The sequence below is a fragment of the Fundulus heteroclitus genome, unplaced genomic scaffold (genome assembly GCF_011125445.2).
Source record: "Fundulus heteroclitus isolate FHET01 unplaced genomic scaffold, MU-UCD_Fhet_4.1 scaffold_44, whole genome shotgun sequence".
Taxonomy (NCBI): domain Eukaryota; kingdom Metazoa; phylum Chordata; class Actinopteri; order Cyprinodontiformes; family Fundulidae; genus Fundulus; species Fundulus heteroclitus.
The window spans coordinates 1,163,758-1,179,879 of record NW_023396857.1 but is presented as its reverse complement, the minus strand read 5'-3'; the positions used below and the strand labels follow the sequence as shown (position 1 = coordinate 1,179,879).

Below are 16,122 nucleotides of genomic sequence, written 5' to 3'. Positions count from 1 at the left end.
GAAACAGGTTTGATGTTTTATTCTTTGTTCCATCAGACTGAAACTTTTTCTGATGTCTGGAGAAACCAATAAGCCAAACCTACACTGATTATTAAATTTCACATTTCCTCTGCCTTTTAAACCTCAGATTATCTGAGCAGTCTTTGCAGTGCAACTTAGTTCTTCAAAACTTCCAAACTATTCTGTTGGAGAGAAGTGTGACGTCGATGAGGTGGGTGTGGCTTCATGCTCAGGTGTGTCTACCTGTGATTTCAGGTGGATAAGATGTAGCTCTGTGCTCAGTATGTTCACTGCTGCTTGCCTCGCTGCTGTTGAGGGTCTTGCTTTAGTGCATTAAGTCCAAAGCTACCAGCTGCTGTTAATGACTGACTGAATGTGACTGGAATTGTTATTTTGTCTCACCTCTCTCACATTTGAAGCTTTTCTTCCATGCTCCCATAGCTTTTTATTAATGTTATTTCTGGTTGATCCTGAATGTGTTTTCCCCTCAGGAGAAAATCCTCCACAAACTCATTAGCAGAGACTCAGAGGGTCTCTCTGTTCTGATTTTCTGATGTTTCCCTCTTATTGTCTGAACTGTTTGGTTGTAAAGCAAAGTGTCTGTTTTTCCATACATGTAGAAGCAACTTCTAAAAAGGGTCAAATCTGTTTCCTGGTTTGTTGATGCCCAAAGAAATATTTCCATTATGAATGCCTCGGCTCTTCTTGTATGTTTGATGTACAATCTTTGTGGTCTGAAATGTTTGAAGCTGATCTAAAGGAATGTTTTTAGGAAGAGTTTGACTTTATTTCAGCTGTATTTTCAGCAGAAAGACATCACATCAGTGTTCTCTCTTTGCAGAGCAAATCTTTATGTGTGCAGGCCACCAGCTACACTGGTTTGGAACCGCTCACACTTATGTTTGGTCAGCATCAGAGTTTCCAAGGCTCTGAAATCTTTAGCATTTCTTAGATATGAATGAGAACGTCAACATTGTGTTTGTGCTCCAGGGTCTGAACGACTCAGTGACGAACCGTCAGATCTACTTTGTCTTCGCCCTGATGTCCTACCTGGTCACCATCTTGGTGAACCTGACCCTCATCCTCACCGTGTGTCTGGATAAAGCCCTCCACCAGCCGATGTACATCTTCATGTGCAACCTGTGCTTCACTGGGTTCTGTGGAGCGTCCAGCTTCTACCTGAAGCTGCTCCTAGACCTTCTGGCAGACGCTCACCTCATCACGTACACCGGCTGCTTGACGCAGATGTTTTTCACTCATATTTACATCCTCTGCCAGTTCACCAGTCTGACTGTCATGGCGTACGACCGTTACCTGGCCATCTGCCAGCCGCTGCGTTACTGGGCTCTGATGACGGGTCAGAAGGTAGTGCTGCTGTTGCTTCTCACCTGGTGTCTGTCTCTGTTAGAAACAGCTGTAGGCATTCTCCTGATCGTCAGGCTATCGTTCTGCAGCCACCGCATGGCCAGGATCTTCTGCACCAATTGGGAGGTGGTCAAGCTGTCCTGCTCAGACACCACCACCAACAACTTCTACGGCATTGTGATTATTATCCTGCACAGTTTGCAGATCATAATCATTGTGGTCTCATACGTGCACCTGGTTCGAAGTGCTACCCGTTCTCAGACCGACCGCAGGAAGTTTGTTCAGACATGTTCTCCTCACCTCGCCTCGCTGCTCGTCCTCTCCTTCTCAGTGCTGTTTGACACTCTGTATTCTCGTTATGGTGGCAGCTCCATGGCGGCGCTGCAGAACGTGCTGTCTGCAGAGTTCCTCGTGGTGCCGCCCATCATCAACCCCATCATCTACGGCATGAACCTGCGTCACATCAGGATCCGGATCCGCCTCTGGTTCACCACAGAGAACCCGCAGAGAATGTTTTCAAAATAACGTTGAGCCTGCGTTTGATTAAACTTTAAAATCCAGTAGAAAAAATTATGCAATGTGTTTCCTGTGGTCATGGTTCTGTTGTTTAAACCGAAATATGAGTGTTTAGATCTCGAGTGTTTATGTCTCCTCGATACATCTGTGCATATTAACTAGTCAGTAAGAATATATTCACTGTAAAAAAATAACATTGATCAACAGAACATATGATGGAAATTGTATGTTCCATCATATGTTCTAAACAATGAAATTTAACTAAATTTCATTGTTTAGTGAAAATTGTGTAGCTGAGTTATAAATTAATTTAATAAAAAATACTGTATTACTTCTACTTGATCTGATGTTTAATTAAGTTTAATTCTTGATTCACATAGAAAAGAACTGTCCCAAAAGTACTTGATTCGCATTAAAAGGAAATTTACTGTTAGAACAGCAGTTTTTTAGGGTTCTGGGTCTGTCTTGAAAGGGAGTTTTGCTTCCCACTGTCACCACAGGCTTGCTCAGTACGAGAGATTGCTACAAAGTTAACTTGACCTGATGCAATCCGCTGGGTTTGCTCTCACACAAGAAACGGAGCATGACTCTATGCCTTATAACAAACATGCACGCAATTAAAATCAATGGATTTGGATTGATGCGTATACATCTTTCTGTCATAAAATGCCTTGCGGAAGCATTTTGTGAATTTATATAAATACTGACCTGGTAAGACCTAAATCTACAATGAATATGAGGATGTAAAAGAAACGGAGCACATCTGGAAGTACATTTCTGTAAAGCTTTAAAACTTTTAGCTCAGTTGTAAAATAAAATAACTTTTAAATTTTGACAAGAAATCCCCTCAGTGGTTCAAAGTTATGAGGTAAGGTCACTGTCAAAATAGACTTGTACATAAAAAGACAGTTGTGTGCATATTAGTCAGAAGTTGTGCATAACAAACATTTGTAAACTCATAATAATTGAAATCGCATTCAAAAGATATATCAGAATCAGACATACTTTAATAATCCTAGAGGGAAATTGCTGTTTCAGTACCATCACCATTACATAAACATCACAAACATTTCAGGGGGGAGACGGTTCACTGAGGCCATGCTGCCAAGGACACTACTGTGTCCACAAGGCGATCTTGATTTGTTGAAGGAAGATTACAACAACATGAGGGAAGTGGAGGGAGAAAAAAAGACAGATGCTTGACAATTTATGCTCTCACAAATAAAGAGTGAAGCATCCGACAAAAAAACCCTCATAGCACGAAAAGTACAAATAACACAAGACACATATAGCAGAAGGTAAACATTTGAGACCCGTTGCGTGTAAGTAAGTTCATCAGTTTTATGAGCATCAGTTATGTGTGACTGTTTGGGTGAAAGTGTTATATCTCCGTGAACACTCTCCAGAGGCCATTGTCCTTGATGTTATCAGCCGGCCCACAGTTCAGCAAAAGTATCCACAGGGGGGTAGCCGGGAGCTTTTCTGAGCATTCTCCGCCATAACAATCCAGGAGTAGAGATATGGAGGGCATAATCCAAATATGTTATTTGTTATGTGGGCAAGCTGCACTGCCTTTCCTGTCAGCTTTAAAGTCTTTTGCTGTCTCCAAATGGTAAATCCAATTTTTCCGAATTGTTGGGCTTTTCCGCGCCTCACTTCCAGATTTTATCCCATCTCCCCTTGAGTTTAACCACCAAAGCCAGTCTGCGTTCCAGCACAGCCAGCTTTCGGCTCTGCTCCTTCACCTTCCAGGTTTGTCCGTTCACAGCCATAGTGAGCGCGTCATTTGCTGCCGGCAGCCTGATCAAGGCCAATACTTCAAAAATCCACAAAAAACAATAAGTAGAGATCCAAGTATCCTTAATCCCAATGCAAAAGTTTCAAACATCCAGGAATGACAAAGTTGAAAGACACACCATTTTCCATCCAGGAATTTAGGGTATATCTCACAAAATTAGTCAAATCAGGACCGGACGGGTCCCCCTTTCGTTGCCTACCCATCGAAAAAAATGTATCAATAGTATTGAGAGACCAGCTTACCAGATCCATGTTTTTCAGAGTTCGGTGGATATGAAGAAAGTGCTCAGAAAGACAAGACATAGCAAAGCAGGAGAGGGGTGGTAGGGTGAAAAGCTGGAGAGGAGAGAAAAGACATGACAGACCTCGAAGAGAGACAGAACAGAATCCCGATATAACATACAGTTTAAATAGGCAAGGCAAGGCAAATTTATTTATATAGCTAGTGAAGATTTTCAGTCATCCAGGTCATGGTCATTCCAAAAAAATTTAAAAAAACAAAGTAACTGGACTTGTTTTCCGTAGTTGAAGACGTTTCGCTTCCTCTCCAGGAAGCTTTCTCAATTCAAAAAGTCTGGAGTAATGTGGAGTAACAAGCTTTATACAATTGGCAAACAAAGGCCTTGTAATGGCTTAGATAACATGCAAATTCAACAGAAACAGGACCACCCCTTAGTAATGGGCGGTCGTTAAAGTCATTACGCCAGCAGATTGGACCGAAACTGGTCCACTCCTCTGTAACGAGGAGTCGTCAGGGTCGTTATTGGCTTGGCTTAAAGGAACAATGTTTTGATCACACGAATGAGGGTGAGAGTTAAGGTGATGATTGGCCGGAATTAATCCTATAGCTGTGTTGTAAGTTTTTGAGAGTTGAAACCTAAGGCCTCCTCCTCTGTTCAAAGTTGTTTTTTCTCTCTTAACGTAGATGGCTTCCTTTACACCCCTTTCAAACCATGTCTTCTTTGTCCAAAATGTGAACATGTTGGTCCTCACAGAGTGTCCTTTGTCCTTAAGGTGTAGGTGGACAGCAGAGTCTTGTCCTGAGGAGGTAGCTCTCCTGTGTTGAGCCATGCGTCTGTGGAGAGGTTGTTTGGTTTCTCCAATATAAAGATCAGAACATTCCTCACTGCACTGAACTGCATACACCACTCCACTCATCTTAGGTTTGGGGGTTTTGTCCTTGGGATGCACCAGCCTCTGTCTGAGGGTCCTGTTTGGTTTGAAATGTACTGGGATTTTGTGTTTGGAGAAAATCCTCTTGAATTTTTCAGAGACTCCAGCAACATATGGGATGACGATGTTTTTGCGTTTATTCTTCTCACCATTATGTTCTGCAGCGGGTCTTTTGGATTTTCTTGCTGATTTGACAAAAGCCCAGTTAGGGTACCCACAGGTTTGGAGGGCATCTCTGATGTGTTTCTGTTCCTTGTGCTTCCCTTCTGTTTTACTTGGGACATGCTCGGCCCGGTGTTGTAAGGTTCTGATGACAGAAAGTTTGTGCTCCAGTGGGTGGTGTGAGTCAAAAAGAAGATATTGGTCTGTGTGGGTGGGTTTCCTATACACTTCATTGTTGAGGTTTCCATCTCCTTCCATGTTCACCAAACAGTCGAGAAAAGGTAGCTTGTTGTCATTGGCATCCTCTCGAGTAAACTTGATGTTGTTGTCCACCGAGTTGATGTGTCTTGTGAAAGCTTCCACCTCTTTTAACTGGATTTTGACAAAGGTGTCATCCACATATCTAAACCAGTGGCTTGGTGGTGTTCCTCTGAACGTTCCCAATAAAAGTGAGGGAAGAAGGTTATTTATATAGCACAATTCAGTACAGAGACAATGCAAAGTGTTTTACATGATTAAAATATAGGAAAATAAAACAGAATAAAAGCAAGTAGGGATAGAATGTAGAAACAAAAAAGAACATCAAAACAGTTTAACTAAAACAGTAAAAGGCAATTTTAAACAAATGTGTTTTTAATCTTAATTTAAATTTATTTTTCTGGAAGTTTGTTCCAGATAAGCGGAGCATAGGAACTAATTGCTGCTTCTCCATGTCTGGTTCTGGTTCTGGTTCTGCAGAGCAGGCTGGAGCCAGAAGACCTGAGTGGTCTGGATGGCTGATACACTGATAACAAGTCTGTGATGTATTTAGGTGCTAAGCCATTCAGGGATTTATAGACTAACTGTGGATGGAATTCTAAACAATAATAACTGAATTCCCATCTTTACTAAATGAAGAGACGGCGGTGATGACGTTCCAGCACTTTTATTGAGAAACAGAGCAGAGATTCACATAGATGGAAAGTAAATCGCACCCCACGGTCCCGCTGCAGTCTGCGTCTGCCCTGTTTCTGCCTGTCTTGCTTTTCGGCTCCCCCTAATACTGCACAGTGACCTTCCCATGAGACAAAACAAAGACAGTCTATCGTAAACAACCAGTATCCCTCAGCAGCTGCAGCATTTGGCCTTGCAATCAGCAAACAGTGGATCTTATACACAGACATCTTGTCCCCAGGCCTCCTCTGTCCGAGTGGTGTGAGGCCATAGTGACTTCAGAATAATAATTCTTATAACATTCCTCTCTTTTTTTTTTTTTTTTTTTTGAGGATGGTGTTGTTGGCACAAAAACAAAACAAGATGACCCATCACAGGAAAATGTGAACAAAACACAGAGGACCCATTTCTGTAAACACGTAAAGTGGGACCCAACAGGTTCCCGTGTTGGAACCGGGCAGTGCTGGAACTTTTAGTACAGATCAACATGAATGCTTCATAGAGCTTTAACACACAGATCAAAGGTTTAGCTTTTATCTACAATTTAGGGTTCATCTAATTAAGTAAGGCCTGTTTTAGGTCCCTATGCACACATTATTTTAAATTTACATTAGGCTAGGTAAGCTAAACCTGTTCAGTAACCAAGGTCGAATCTGTCTACTCTTCCCCAACCCTGTAAAACCCCACTTGGTTCTCCATTCCCATGGACAATCATCACTTTCATACCTTACAAATCCAGGAGTACCATTGTGGGGTATCAGAGGGCAGGCCGGGCTTTCACCCACCAGAAAAACTCATCCTCTCTAAAGGATGATAAAAACTGATGTGACCCCAGGTGAAATCCCGCTCTCGGCCAATCTGAGCGAGAAGTACCTGTATTGAAACAAGGAGTTTCCATTACCAGCTAATATTAAAGGATCTTTAGAGCCAAACAGATCCTGGTTCTTCCTATATCAAAGCAAAAGGTGCATAAACCGTAGGTCTTTGTGTGTCTGAAGCAAACAGTTTCCATTAGTTACCATAAAACCATATTGATCAACATGATGCAACATTACAGTGTAGATCTCATAACACAAAAAAATCAAACATGTGAGTCAGTGGAACAGAGCAGTTACACAACAGTAACACAATATGAGAAGAGTCCGAAACGTCAAGAACGCAAAGTTAAGAAAGCCTTCAGGCCATTCATGGCACAAGGCAGAAATTAATCTAATCGCGCTTAGGGTCTCTTCAGGCAACTCCTCCTGTTGAAAAATGATGAATCAGAGTTCTCTGGCTTCTTCATCTCCAGTCCTCTTCTTGGTTCCCCCTCGCAGGCTGGACGATTGAGCTGGATGGTAATGAATGTTCAGTTCTGGATTGGGCACTGAGCATTTTATTTTGCATTTCTCCCTAATAAAACACTTTGTGAAGATGGTCTGCAGACACGAGTCCTTGTTTCCACTGGGGAACAGAAACAAGGTGTAATTAGTGTTCTTATCAAAAACCCCATTCATGTGTCATTTATTAAAAACATCCTCCAAGCACTTTCACATTCAAGATATTTCTGCGCACAATTATTTAGCTCTCAGAATTCTGCAATTTAATTATTAATTAAAAGAGTAATCTTTAAGTTCATATGTATTTGCAGTAATTTCATAGTAATCATTAACATAATGCTTTAAATGTGTGTCTTAACTGTTGTCTGACAGTTGAAGTTCTCTGCAACATCATTTCATTAACATATTCGTTTCATGTCATTTCCCGTTTTATTTTAAAAACCCAACTGAGGAAAAGAAAGCCTTTCCATGTGAAAGCCTTTTCCCTCTTTCTCTCTCTTTTTTTAAAGAAGTGCAAGCGAGGTGCAAATCTGCACAGAGAAGACAAATATTTATACCAAGCCAAGGTTCTTCACAACAAAGCAGTGAGCAGGAGAGGGAGAGAACAGGAGCTCTTTTGAAAACGTTCTAACATGGCTGAACAACCAAAGCTACTTAAGCAAATCAGAATTAGCTCCTAATTTAATCCCAAAATAAAGTAAACCTTATATGTGATTATTTGCCTTTTTTATGTAACTGAGGATTAAGGACTTTGATTAAGAAGTTCTTGGATGAATGCGTCTCTGTGTTCCTATTTATCTAGGCCCGGTAATCTGATCTATATGTTTTGAGTGCCTGGTTAGGAAAAGTTAATGTTCTCTGAAGATTTCTGTTTTCAGCAACCCTGAAAACCCAGAACCCTTTACAGTCAGTGTTAGGTGTCAGGTAACCTGTGGGACCACGTCGTCGTCTCTCTGGTTCCACCAGCTGTGTCAAGTTTACAACAGCTCCAAACCACAGCAGCTTGTCCCTGGGTGCTGTGCCCCAGGGGTCTCCACACCCCCCTGTGTGTGTGGAACATCTCTCATTGTAAGGATCTCACCTTACGTCCCGTTCAAGATGGTCTTTGCACAACAGGAGTTCCAATGTGGGGTGTCTTTGCTGCTTTAATGTTCCTCAGAGAAAACCTTCATTCATTGATATCAACTTCAAGCAGTTACCCTTTTATCATCACAGCCTCCCAGCAATCCTGACCAGATCCAAAATGTCTCCATAATTTAATCTAATTAAATTAATCTTACTTCATTTCTGTATGTAAGAGGATAACCATATCCCAGAGGTTAACAGTTAACAGTTAGCTAACCTCTGTTTTATGTGTTTTTCTCCTCAGGATGTTTTAACAGCTGGTTTAAAAGAACTATTTAGTTATTTGTGTTCTAGCTGAGAGATATTAAATCTCCATAAATATTGTAACCATTGTACACTGATGCGTTAATCCCAAATTTACCCATGTTATTTAGTAGAATAAGGCATTATTCTAATCTTGCAGTTTTATCCATTTAAATCCTTAACCTTTGTGGTGCTTTATTGATGTCTGCCAGAGTGGCAGATTTTACAGGCATCCTACTTATTTGGTTCTTATTTGCACCTCTGCTTACTTCCTGCAAATTAACATTTTGATGGAAAATTAATTTCTTTTAGCGGTGTTCCCTATTTCTTTTTGTGCATGTTGTAATTTGCTAAGCTTGTTGTGTCTTAAAGGTTCCTCTTTGCATTTTATTCAAACCCCTTGTGGGGTTAATAAACTCCAAAACATATCTATATATGTATTAGATTCTTTAAATAAAAACTTTGTTAGAAAAAGTAAAAGAAAATCCTTCATATTAGCGGCATCTCATCTCATCTTTGTTTCCAGACCAGAACCTCTTGTCCAAATGCGTTTGACCCTCTTATCGCTCACTAATAACAGCTCTGACTTAAAACGATTAACATTCTAGGGGTTTAATAATAGTAATCTTGATTGGTTTTAATCTGATCTGAAAGTTTTCTCCTAAGCGCATCCGCCAATGTGTTTGCCTACAGGGCGGCCATCTTGGGTCAGACCACAGATCAGACATCTGCTGTCAGAATGAATAGGAGGCAGCTCAGATTAATCTTATGTTCACAATGCTGGTGACCTTTCGGTTAGATTACACATATTTATTCAGAACCAAAGCAATTTAAACTGAAGTCAAACTGGATGAGATATGTACACGCAGTTGTAATTTTGCAGTTACATATTAATATAATAAACACACAAATTATACACACATATCTCTGTCATATATATACATATATATATATATATATATATATATATATATATATATATATATTTTTTTTTTTTTTTTTTTTTTTTTTTTTCATAGACTAGTCATCGTAATGCCTTTTATCATAAATCGGATCCAACAGGGTAGCTTCCTACTTCATGTACATTTACAAATGGCACTTTAAACTGTACAAAAAACAGATACTCATCAGTGAGAATCTGTCACTTTTTAAGAGTATGTGATGACAGCAGCACTGATCTACATAGAAGCAAACCTATATACAGACAAGTGAGAGCAGATGTGCCAATAGCAGCATTTAAAAATTATAATGATAGAAAAAATGATAGATGGTAATAGCGGCTCACCCGCTATTACCATCTAATGTAGAACAGATTACTTTTGGCTGACGTCACTTCCTGTTTGCGGTAAGGCGTATTGTATCACTTCCTGTTTTCACTGCGTGAGCAACGGTTTGTTGCTCCAGATTCTCTCGCTTTTATCTTTAATCTCTTTGCTGTAACATCTGTTTCTAACACATAAGCACTTTTAAAACATTTTCTGTTGCTGCACATCACGCTTGGGAACTCCTCGTGTTTCACGGTTTGCTCTCTTTGCGTGGTAGAAGGGCGCTAGCCTAGCTTTAGCCTAGCCTAGCTTTAGCTCCACAATGGCTTCCTCTCCTACTATTACTTCAGCTTCTCCGTCTCTGACTAAGTCTCCCCTTATCTCCTGCTCTCTGTGTCAGATGTTTAGCTATTCCTCTGCCTCCTTTAGTGATAATGGTACTTGTAATAAATGTAGTGTTTTTGTAGCTTTGGAGGCGAGGGTGTCAGAATTAGAGACCCGGCTCCATGCTATGGAAAGACCAGCTGATAGCCGCCCCTCTGCTAGCGCGGAGCCACATAGACCTAGCGTTAGTTCACTTAGTGGTCCTCCAGAAGCACCCGAGCAGCCGGGTAAGCAGGCCGGCTGGGTGACAGTTCGTAGGAAGCATAGCTCTAGATTTCAGCCCCCAGGTCACCACCAACCCGTCTGCGTTTCAAACAAATTTTCCCCACTCAGCGACACACCCGCTGAGAAGCCGATCCTGGTTATTGGGAGCTCAATAGTCAGAAACGTGGCACTAGAGACACCAGGGACCATAGTTAAATGCCTGCCAGGGGCCAGAACGGGCGACATAGAATCTTACCTAAAACTGCTGGCTAAGGATAAGCGTAAATACAGTAAGATTGTTATTCACGCTGGCGGTAATGACACCCGATCACGCCGATCGGAGGTCACTAAAGTTGGTGTTGCTTCGGTGTGTGAGTTTGCTAAAGCAATGTCGGACTCCGTAATTTTCTCTGGTCCCCTGCCTGATTTGACCAGTGATGACATGTTTAGCCGCATGTCATCATTCAACCGCTGGTTGTCTAGGTGGTGTCCTGAAAACGACGTGGGCTACATTGATAACTGGAGAACTTTCTGGGGAAAACCCGGTCTGATCCGGAGAGACGGCATCCATCCTACTTTGGATGGTGTAGCTCTTCTTTCTAGAAATCTGGCCGGATTTATTAGTCCTCCTAAATGCTGACAACCCAGGGTCCAGACCAGGAAGCAGAGCCGTAGTTTAACACACCTCTCTGCAGCTTCTGTACTGTTACCCATCCATTATCCTATTGAGACGGTGTCTTTCCCACGGCCAAAACTTAACAGATCAAAAACTTATCTAAAAGGAACAAATCATAAAAACCTAATAAAAATCAATACGGTTCACCTTGAACCTAAAAATAAAACAATTAAATGTGATCTATTAAATATAAGGTCTCTCCCTCCAAAGACTTTGTTAGTTAATGAATTGATTTCTGATAAACAGATTGATTTGTTTTGTCTCACAGAAACCTGGCTACAAGAGGACTACGTTAGTATAAATGAGTCAACTCCCTCCAATTATTCAAATTTCCACATTCCCAGATCTGTGGGAAGAGGAGGAGGAGTGGCAACCATCTTTCAGTCTGATTTATTAATTAGTCCCAGGCCAATTAATAACTACAGTTCTTTTGAACATTTAACCCTCAGTTTCCCTCATCCAAACTGCAAAGCAATAAAACCTCTTCTGTTTGTTGTTTTGTATCGTCCACCAGGCCCTTACACTCAGTTTTTGGATGAGTTGTCAGATTTCTTATCTGATTTGGTGTTAAATACTGATAAGGCTATTATAGTGGGTGATTTTAACATCCATGTTGACACAGAATGTGATAACCTTAGTGTAGCCTTTAAAACTATCCTAGATTCAATTGGTTTTGCTCAAAATGTGCATAAACCGACGCACTCTTGGCTCCATACTTAGACCTTGTGCTGACATATGGCATTGATTGTGAAGAATTAACAGTATTTCCTCACAACCCTGTCCTATCTGATCATTTTTTAATAACATTTGAGTTTAATCTAACTGAGTTCTCCACCCCCAAAAGAGGGTTCCATTATAGTAGATCTTTATCGGATAATGCTGTATCAAAACTTAAAGAGTCTGTCCCCTTTTTAATATCCTCCGTATTGCAGAAATGCCCTGTAGATGGCAGCAATGTTGTTTCTTCCAATTCACAAATAGATGTCTTTGTAAACGGTATGACTTCGTCATTGCGTTCTGCATTAGACAATGTAGCTCCCTTGAAAAAGAAGGTGATTATTCACAGGAAGCTGGCTCCTTGGTTTAATTCAGAGCTGTGTTCCTTGAAGCACAATGTTAGGAAATTGGAGAGAAAATGGCGCTCTACACACCAAGAGGAATCCTACTTAATCTGGAAGAATAGTCTATTGTTGTATAACAAGACCCTTCGCAGAGTTAGAGCAGCATATTTTTCATCATTAATTGAGGAGAATAAGAATAATCCTAGATTTCTCTTCAGTACAGTTGCCAAACTTACCCAGAGCCACAGCTCTGTTGATCCATCCGTTCCCTTAGCTCTTAGCAGTAATGATTTTATGGGATTCTTCATAAATAAAATTGATTCCATTAAAAATAAAATAATTGGCATCCTCCCAAACATGATTACCTCATCCTCAGTAAGTGAGGCAGCATTGGAGGAATCTTTAGAACCTGCGCAGTGTCTGAACTGTTTAAAAGCAGTAGAGCTTTCTGAGCTATCTAAAATTTTAGCTTCATCTAAACCTTCTACCTGTATGTTAGACCCAATCCCAACCAAGTTGTTTAAGGAGGTATTCCCTCTGATCAGTGGTCCTATTTTAAACATGATTAATCTATCCTTGGTAAATGGATATGTACCACAGGCTTTTAAAGTAGCTGTTATTAAACCTTTACTTAAGAAACCATCTCTTGATCAAGATGAGTTAGTAAATTACAGACCTATATCTAATCTTCTTTTCTTATCTAAAATTCTTGAGAAAGTAGTTGCTAATCAACTATGTGAACATTTACAAAGTAATGACCTACTTGAGGAGTTTCAGTCAGGCTTCAGAGCTCATCATAGCACTGAAACAGCTCTGGTGAAGGTCACCAATGATATTCTCATGGCCTCAGATAATGGACTTGTGTCTATACTTGTCCTGTTAGATCTCAGTGCTGCATTTGATACAGTTGATCACAATATTCTCCTACAAAGACTTGAGCATACTGTAGGGATTAAGGGAAAAGCATTAGGCTGGTTTAAATCTTATCTGTCGGACAGATTCCAGTTTGTTCATGTTAATAATAAATCTTCCTCAAACTCTAGGGTCACTTGTGGAGTACCACAGGGTTCAGTCCTTGGACCAATTCTATTTACTATATATATGCTTCCCATTGGTAAAATTATCAGACAGCATGGGATTAATTTCCACTGTTATGCTGATGACACTCAGCTATATTTATCCATAAATCCTGATGAATCCAATCAGTTACTTCGACTGCAGTCATGTCTTGATGACATCAAAAGCTGGATGACTTTAAATTTCCTGCATTTAAATTCTGACAAGACAGAAGTTGTAATCTTTGGGCCAGAGTCTTCAAAAAATAAAGTTCTTAATCAATCCCTTAATCTGGATGGCATTAACTTGGCCTCTGGTAATAAAGTTAAAAATCTTGGTGTTGTTTTCGACCAAGACATGTCATTTAAATCCCATATTAAACAGGTTTCCAGAGTTTCCTTTTTTCACCTCCGGAATATCGCCAAAATTAGAAACATTCTGTCCAGGAGTGATGCTAAAAAACTAGTCCATGCATTTGTTACTTCAAGGCTGGACTATTGTAATTCTTTACTATCAGGAAGTCCACAAAATGCAGTTCGAAGTCTTCAGCTGATTCAAAATGCTGCGGCAAGAGTTCTGATGAAAATCAACAAGAGGGATCATATTTCTCCAATTTTAGCTTCCCTTCATTGGCTTCCTGTTAAATCAAGAATAGAATTTAAAATTCTCCTTCTAACGTATAAAGCCCTTAATAATCAAGCTCCATCATATATCAGAGCTCTGATTACCCCGTATATTCCTAACAGAGCACTTCGCTCTCAGACTGCAGGTCTGCTGGTGGTTCCTAGAGTCTCTAAAAGTAGAATGGGAGGCAGATCCTTTAGCTATCAGGCTCCTCTCCTGTGGAACCAACTCCCAGTTTTGGTCCGTGAGGCAGACACCCTATCTATTTTTAAGACTAATGTTAAAACTTTCCTTTTTGACAAAGCTTATAGTTAGAGTGGCTCATACCCTGAGCTACCTCTATAGTTGTGCTGTGATAGGCCTAGGCTGCTGGAGGACATCAGGGTCTAATTTTCTCACTCTACTGATTTCTACTGTTCTTCAGTCTACTGTTCTCCAGTTTTGCATTGTATTACATTGAAATGACTGTCGTCATTTCAGCTTTTAACTTTTTGCTCTCTCTCTTTTTCTTCATAGTAGGTACACCTGGTCTGGCGTTCTGTTAACTGTGACATCATCCAGAGAAGACGGCTCACCCGCTACTACCATCTAATGTAGAACAGATTACTAGATCAATGTGTGCTTCTGTGCTTTTTTGTCTCTCTTGTTGTGTCTCTGTTCTGTCTTCTGTAACCCCAGTCGGTCGAGGCAGATGACCATTCATACTGAGCCCGGTTCTGCCGGAGGTTTTTCCTTCCCGTTAATGGGTGGTTTTTCTTCCCACTGTCGCTTCATGCTTGCTCAGTATGAGGGATTGCAGCAAAGCCATGTACAATGCAGATGACTCTTCCTGTGGCTCTACGCTTCCCCAGGAGTGAATGCTGCTTGTCGGGACTTTGATGCAATCAACTGGTTTCCTTATATAGGACATTTTTGACCAATCTGTATAATATGATTGAACTTGACTTTGTAAAGTGCCTTGAGATGACATGTTTCATGATTTGGCGCTATATAAATAAAATTGAACTGAATTGAATTGAATATAATACAAACCGCAATGTGTCAGAAAAGAAAAAAATCAACAAAAAACTAAATAATGCATCTTAGAATCAAAGAGATTACAAAATCATAGCAAAAAGAAAAATACTCTTATTTTGTAATGTCTTTTTATGTCTGTCCAGTAATTTAGGATCATTTGGTTTGTTATATATATATATATATATATATATATATATATATATATATATATATATATATATATATATATATCCATCCATTTTCTGACCCACTTAATCCCTTATGGGATCGCGGGTTTTGAACTGTGGGAGGAAGCCGGAGTACCCGGAGAAAACCCACGCATGCAAAACACCAGCCTTGAAAACCGTGACGTCAGACCACTGTTGTGAATTAATAATAATAATTAATTGAACTTTATTGATCTCACAATGGAGAAATTCACTTCTGCATCTTAACCCATCCCCTTGGGGAGCAGTGGGCTGCTACTGTGCGGCGCCTGGGGAGAAATCTGGGGTTAAGGGTCTTGCTCAGGGACCCAGAATGGCAGTTTGGAATGGAACTCAGAACCTCTGGGACCGAAGCTCTGTGCTCTAACCACTAGGCCACCACTCCCCTTTATTTATTTATTTCATAATATTTGAACTAATAATTGAATTTGTCTTCTCAAAGAAAAAATCCGTATACTCAAGCAGCCGCTGCTGTTTGCGTTCATGAAGAATAAAGGACAAGTTTAAACTTGAAATTTGTATATTAGTTATTGAAGTTGTAACTATTTAAACTGTATGTTGTATCTTTTGCATGAGATACAAATGTTTGTAATGCACAACTTCTGACTAATATGGACACAACTATCCTTTTTTGTACAAGTCTATTTTGACAGTGACCTTACCTCATATAAAGTCCTCTTTCAAGATGAAAGCAAAGATTTAATTTCATTTGGAAATCGAAGAGTCTAGAAGAGAGGCCCAGTGTTCATGTTGCGTGAAGTCCAGAGTGAAGTGTCCACAGTTAGTGATGGGTGCCATGTTATCTGAACTGGGTCGGTGGTTCCAAGCACTCTGGCACTCTGTCTGGAACTACTCTTCTATAAAGCATCACTTTTCAGCCTAATGACCTGGCAACTGTGGTTAATCAGTTCAGGACCGCACCTTCTCTCCCCTCTTCACGGCTAACCAGAGGGACAACAAATCAGACAGCAGACCGAGCCCTGATGAGGGACAAGC

At 40.4% G+C, this 16,122-nt stretch overlaps 1 protein-coding gene across 1 annotated transcript; it reads left to right on the top strand.

Annotated features, from left to right (window-relative positions):
- The first annotated feature begins 291 nt into the window (after positions 1 to 291).
- LOC105924397 (putative gustatory receptor clone PTE03) lies at positions 292 to 2,058 on the top strand. Its single transcript, XM_012860236.2, has one exon. The coding sequence runs from the start codon at positions 955 to 957 to the stop codon at positions 1,888 to 1,890; it is 936 nt and encodes a 311-aa protein (XP_012715690.2). The 5' UTR covers positions 292 to 954; the 3' UTR covers positions 1,891 to 2,058.
- The last annotated feature ends 14,064 nt before the right edge of the window (positions 2,059 to 16,122 follow it).